This window comes from Pseudochaenichthys georgianus, chromosome 5, assembly GCF_902827115.2.
Source record: "Pseudochaenichthys georgianus chromosome 5, fPseGeo1.2, whole genome shotgun sequence".
Classification (NCBI taxonomy): domain Eukaryota; kingdom Metazoa; phylum Chordata; class Actinopteri; order Perciformes; family Channichthyidae; genus Pseudochaenichthys; species Pseudochaenichthys georgianus.
Genome location: NC_047507.1, coordinates 6,925,691 through 6,932,054, shown reverse-complemented (window position 1 = coordinate 6,932,054; position 6,364 = coordinate 6,925,691). Strand labels below are relative to the sequence as shown.

Genomic DNA, 6,364 nt, shown 5'->3' with positions numbered 1-6,364 from the left:
ATATGAAAAACATGTTCTGAATATTGTTATTGATGCATTAAAGTATTTTCAAAGCTCGTTAATGTGCAGCTAGTTTGAATGACTTTGTATGCTGCAGGGTAGCTTGTGAATTTACTCCAGGTATAACTAAAGTCTTATTTAATTGTTGTTTACATTTCGCACCCTAATCTGAAAAGTAACTAAAATCCTAAAACAAATGCAGTGAAAGTACACTAAATAGGCCTAGGCCTACCTTTAATTTGTATTGGGGTAGAAGTACAAAGTAGCAGTGCCTCGAAATTGAACTAAAGTACAGTAGGCCTACTTGTGTAAATATACGCAGTTACTTTACACCAATGCTGAAAATAAAACATTTTTCCAAAACAACCACAATAGACCAACTTTTACCCATCCAACCAGCGCCTGCCCAGCTCCCTGCTACGACTTCCGTCTTTTTATCGTCGCCATTTTCGACTGAGAGTTGGCTTGTTTGTAATGGATAGCGTTAGCTAGCAGGCTAGCTTGACCACCAGATCAAACACAAGACTAACTTGACTTAGCCAGAGAACTGGGTGGTCCTGACAGTTATTCTTGTATATTGTTTTCATTTTATGTGCACCCCTCTGTCCTGCCCTTCTCTCCTCAAGCTAAGTTGGCTAACTGTAGCTGATATAGCTAGCAGACTAGCTTAGTGAGCTAGCTGTGGAGCATCAGCACCGGGCTCAGAGGAGAGCGAACATCACCTCATCTGCCCGTCCCGATCAGCCGATCAACTTCTTTGTTGGCCATTTATGTATTGAGGCAACCGGCGATAGCTAGCCTACAGTCGTATCCTAAGGTGAGTAAATATGTGATTGAACTGATAGTTTAAATGAAGAAATAAATAACGCTAACCGGCTATGGAACGCTAGCTTAGCTAAGTAACCCTACGGACATACGCGGGCAACAGAGCTAATGTTGGCTAACCAACTAGCGCTAGCACAGAAAGCTAACAACATGTGGTGTAACTCTGATTACATAATAAATAAGGCATCAAATCAGGTACATTTCACTCCTTGTGACTCATTAACGATGTCTTTCTACTACGTATAACATCTGTATTTACTATGTATTACATAGGAATGTAACTACATGCATAAACCCTGCACCGTATACGTATATGCTTCTAAATCTGCATCTGATACAAATATATTTATTTATTTATACATTATTTACATTACTAACATTACTACAGCATTGTTCTGTTATGTGAATTCATAGGAAACTCATGCACTTTACCGCTCTTTGCAATTTCTGGTTGGATGCAAACTGCATTTCTTTGTACTCTGTGAAATGACAAAGTTGAATCTAATGTAATCTACTCCACTAAAATTAGAATATTGTACTTTTTACTCCACTAATTTTTTGTTGACAGATATAGTTACTAGTTACTTTCCAGATTCAGATTACTAGCTAAAACTATATATAATAAACTAAAAAATAAACTATGATTATATAATGTTAGGTTTAAATATCCAGCATTAAAAGTAGCTGCACCATGCCAATACTTTTATAGATTTGTACTTTTACTTAAGATTTTTACTGCAGGGCTTTTTAAATGTAACAGTACATTTTTTGTACTGTATTAATTCTACTTTTACTTAGCTAACATATACTAGTACTAATTCCTCCCTTGAATACAATTGAAGTTTGCCTCAGACTAATGAGCTGTTAATTTGATTTCAGGAGAGATGTATCAACTTCCAGTGAACAACCTTGCAAGGCTCAGGAAAGCTAGGAAACATGTGAAAAGAGCACTTGGCGACATTGGACTAGAGTACTGTAAGGAGGCAGCAGAGGTGAGTCTATTTTATTTGCATTAAAGTTAAAGCTTATTTATCTTTTTCATTCTTGTTTAAACATAGTTATAAGTGTGTGTAGGTGTGTATCTAAACCTACCGGTCTGGCTGATAATTACAAAATATTGTATGCAGTCAAATGTGCCTGATTTAATATGAACTAATCCTTATTGTGTACGATAACAATCCTAAATCTTTCCACAGGAGTTTAAAGAGTTTTGCCCTGATGAGCAATATGTACAGGCCAGTATGTGCCTTAATATCTGCTCATGGGATCCATCATATTCTAAAACACAGGTAAAAGTGATTTCTGTGTCCAAGGCCTTTTCACATTCTTATGCACAAATAACTATTTTTGTCTTAATACCATTGTTTTTCCCCCTGATGTTTTATAGGAATACAGATCGAAGCCATTCTGCTGCACGGAGTGCCCGTTTTCTTCCAAGTACTACTCGGGCTACAAAAATCACTTCCGCAATGTACACAGAAAAATCTTTGATGGTAAAATTCAGCTCAACTGTCCTTACTGCTCATTCACTGCAAGCAAAAAGACATTGGAGACTCATGTTAAAATATTCCACATACCCAAAGCAGCACAGCAAAGTTATGGGAATCCACAGGGAGCTGTGCTGGGAAAGAACAACAAAGTGCAAATTGATAGGGTGAGACAGGGAGATGGTGTGGAGAAAGCAATGTACTTTTGCAAAAAGTGCACGTTCCGGGACGCTCTTTACAATGTTGTGAGACGGCACATCTACAGGGAACATTTTCAGCATATTGTGTCACCATATCTTGGTATGGTTTCTGATTCATCTGTCAAAAAAGGTGCTAATTCTGTCAATGGCAACAACATCCTCTGTAAACGCTGCCCGTTTACCACTCGTAGTTATGAAGCTTTAGTGCAGCATGTTGTAGAGTACCACGAGCGCATTGGTGCTCAAGTAACAACTATGATTGGACATGCTAATGTTATTGTCTCCAGGCCTCAATCCTTGCCAGCTGCTTCTCAGAAGTCCCCTGTGATCATTAGGGGCCAAACAATTAGAATTGAACCAATGGCGCAATCAGTGATTGGCTATTTAAAGCCAATGGCCCCTGTTGTTAAAAGTCAGTACTCCATCGCATCCGGCAAGGTGCGTATCACACTTCCTGGGAATAGCTCTGTGGCTGAAAGTAATGCTGGTGTAAACACATCGCAGACACAGAAGTGGAAGATATGTACAGTTTGCAATGAGCTTTTTCCTGAGAACCTCTACAGTGCTCATTTTGAGAATGCACACAAGGCAAAGAAAGTATGGGCACTGGCCAAGTACATCATGAAAATCCACAACTTCACCAGCAAGTGTCTGCTTTGCAACCGCTATCTGCCCAGTGACACGCTGCTTAACCACATGCTAATCCACGGGCTCACCTGTCCGCAGTGCCACGCTGCTTTCCACAATGTTGAGAAGATCATTGAACACGTCGCCCAGGCTCATCCTGAAGACTTTGTTGGACCCCCAGGTGCATCACCTCTAACTTTTGATCTCACCATTAAACAAGATAAGTCCATCAACGTACAGCTTGTTGTGCTCACGTTCAACATGAAGGAATCGAGTAATGGTCAAGATCAGTCTGCTCAGAAAGTTTCAAAGCTGGCCAAGCTAACTAATCCGAGAATGATTGAAAAGAAAAGTGAACAACTTGTTCGAAACTTTGCCGGACAGAGCAAGAAGGCTGAGGTCGGGAAGACTTTGTGTCCGCTCTGTTTCACCATCCTCAAAGGTCCCATCTCCGAGGCTTTGGCCATGCATCTGAGGGAGCGACACCAAGTGCTCCAAACAATGCATCCTGTTGAAAGAAAGATGACATACAAGTGCATTCATTGCCTGGGTGTGTACACCAGTAACATGGTGGCTTCCACAATCACGCTGCATCTTGTGCAGTGCAGAGCTGTTGGTAGGAACCAGGTAAGCCAAGGCTTCAAGTCCGCCTTGACGCTCAACTCCTCCGGGGCTGGCTTCCTCAAGAGGCAGCCACCAACTCAGGCCTCAACCGACCCCAAGAAGATGAAACTGAGCAAGGAGTCAAATATGTCCTCCACAACTGTTGGAAATCAGTCCATACTTCACGGCCTCGCTCTGGATCCTGGAAGCTACGAGCACAAGACTTACGAGGCCCGGAAAGATTTTCTGACGGCCTACTTCAACCAGCGACCATACCTCTCTACTTGGGAAGAGGAGACGCTGTCTGCAAGTCTGTGGCTCTGGAAATCTGACATTGCTAGTCACTTCTCAGGCAAGCGAAGGATGTGCGAAAGACACTGCGAGTCCAAGAAGCTGTCTGTCCTGCTCGGCTTTGACATGCACGCTGTAAAGAAAGTTAAGCATGACTTGGAGTTTGTGGAAAGCACGATTACTGGCACCTTCACGGGGAGATCTGGAGGCCTCAAGTCTGGTACTCCAAGCACAGACCAAAACAAGCCGAGTGAGACACTAAAATGTACCTTAAAACTCAGTACATGCACAGAGACTATTTCCATTGACTCAGACAGTGAAACAGAAACAGTAGATAAACCTACTGAAAATGGAGATGCTGACACCAACCAAGATGAGAATGGAGATGCTGACACCAACCAAGATGAGAATGGAGATGCCGACACCAACCAAGATGAGAATGGAGATGCCGACACCAACCAAGATGAGAATGGAGATGCTGACACCAACCAAGATGAGAATGGAGATGCCGACACCAACCAAGGTGAGAATGGAGATGCCGACACCAACCAAGGTGAGAATGGAGATGCCGACACCAACCAAGGTGAGAATGGAGATGCCGACACCAACCAAGGTGAAAATGGAGATGCCGACACCAACCAAGGTGAAAATGGAGATGCTGACACCAACCAAGGTGAAAATGGAGATGCTGACACCAACCAAGATGAGAATGGAGATGTTGACTCTAACCAAGATGAGAATGGAGATGCTGACTCTAACCAAGATGAGAATGTACCATCTGAGGCGCCAGCAAACCTGACAGAAAAGGCTGAACCTTTGAACACTGACGACCCCTCTAGTGAAAAGGAAAGCTCTTTGCCAGATGAGAAAGCAAATGCTATGATGACTTTGTGTTAGTGTCGCTGCTTGGAAGTGTGCCTTGTAAACAGTATGAAAGGCAAACAAAAAGAACAGGTCTAAAGATGGTTACTAATCACACATATTTGGTCAAATGGCATGAGTGACTAAAACGAAACATTTAGATTGTGGGTGGGGGGGAATGACATGTAGTGCATAAATATATGGCATATGTAATTGACATTGTATATATTTTAGCCATTATTCTTTTGATAGTTTCCTCCTATGTTATTCACCTTAACTGTCCCAAGATTGGTTAAATGATTATTCAAACTTCCCCTCTTACATATTTTCTTTGTTGGGACAGAAAACTATCACATTGTTATTTCACATTTAGAACGTGTAGGATATGCTAAATGCTCATGTACATGTTTTAATAAATATGTTTGGTAAATAAAAACATTTGAAGTCTGTTACCATTTTTGATTCAGGTCTTATGGAAATAGATATTTTCTCATGTATAGAACATAATAGAGCTTTACATGTGTAATAGGGACGCTACATAGCTATGTATGAAGGTTTAATGTAGTTATGTCTATTCTCAATCGAAAAAAATTAATATTATTTGGATTAAGTTTAGTGTGTACTTAAATGTAAAGAAAGTGATATAAAAAGGATTGTAAAAAAAAAAGACTTTGTAAGTAAATGTAGGTTAAGTGCATGTTGTCAACTAGAGCTCATACGTTACTGAACTTTTAATTCACAGAATTAATCTTAAATGAACGAGATCACATTTTGTTTACGACAAGAACTAAGGACATAAGATTTGAATGAAAATATCTCCCCAGCTTTTTTCTTTGTCATTTAATTATAATTGACTTTAATTATAATTGTTCTTTTGGTATGATAACTCTGAATCAGGTTTGGGGTCTATCCATGTCTTCTCAGAGGTGGAAGAAGTACTCAGATTGTGTACTTAAGTAAAGTAGAAGTACCAGAGTGTAGGAATACTAAGTTACAAGTCCTGCATTCAGAATATTACTCAAGTAAAAGTATTAGCATCAAAATATACTTAAAGTACCAGAAGTAAAAGTACACATTGCAGGGTAGCTTGTGAATGTACTCCAGGTGTAACTAAAATCTTGATTGTATTGTAATTATATTTCACATCATTAATCAAAATCTTCAAAGTAACTAAATCAATGTTGGAGTAGTCTGTGGTATTCAGTACAAAGCAGCAAAACATTGAAATACTCAGGTACAGTACAAGTCTCTCAAAATGTTAGTTATTAAAGTGCATGCGTAAACGTAGTAGGTTACTTTACACCACTGCTCGTTCTGGAAAAGGAAATAACGAACATTTCTCCAGGAAAGAAACGTAAATGCTTTTCTAATAAATGTATTTCAACGGGCCCCTTCATTTCCGGTCTTTCTCAGACGCTGATTGGTCCAGCGGCCGAAGGAGGCGGGACTTCTGGCTGTACAGTAGCCGAA

General features: G+C 40.2%; 2 protein-coding genes across 2 annotated transcripts in view; one reads left to right on the top strand and one right to left on the bottom strand.

The window, feature by feature from the left end:
• Nucleotides 1-436, bottom strand: part of zhx3a (zinc fingers and homeoboxes 3a) — a 54,666-nt gene extending 54,230 nt beyond the window's left edge. Inside the window, exon 1 of the mRNA XM_034082312.1 lies at nt 388-436. The gene's annotated coding sequence lies outside the window, so the exon portion shown is untranslated. The remainder of the gene's footprint in view (nt 1-387) is intronic.
• Nucleotides 437-456: 20 nt separating this feature from the next.
• Nucleotides 457-5,346, top strand: adnpa (activity-dependent neuroprotector homeobox a). The gene is made up of 4 exons (XM_034082310.2): nt 457-817; nt 1,705-1,817; nt 2,022-2,114; nt 2,213-5,346. The coding sequence occupies exons 2-4, from the start codon at nt 1,710-1,712 to the stop codon at nt 4,928-4,930; spliced, it is 2,919 nt and encodes a 972-aa protein (XP_033938201.1). The 5' UTR covers nt 457-817; nt 1,705-1,709; the 3' UTR covers nt 4,931-5,346.
• Nucleotides 5,347-6,364: the final 1,018 nt, after the last annotated feature.

What these genes read in the sequence shown, in the direction of transcription:
- adnpa (XM_034082310.2), top strand. Translation starts at nt 1,710, where the DNA reads ATGTATCAACTTCCAGTGAACAACCTTGCAAGGCTCAGGAAAGCTAGG. An exon ending in ACTGTAAGGAGGCAGCAGAG is followed by an intron (nt 1,818 to 2,021) that starts GTGAGTCTATTT and finishes ATCTTTCCACAG; the next exon opens with GAGTTTAAAGAGTTTTGCCC. An exon ending in CATCATATTCTAAAACACAG is followed by an intron (nt 2,115 to 2,212) that starts GTAAAAGTGATT and finishes GATGTTTTATAG; the next exon opens with GAATACAGATCGAAGCCATT.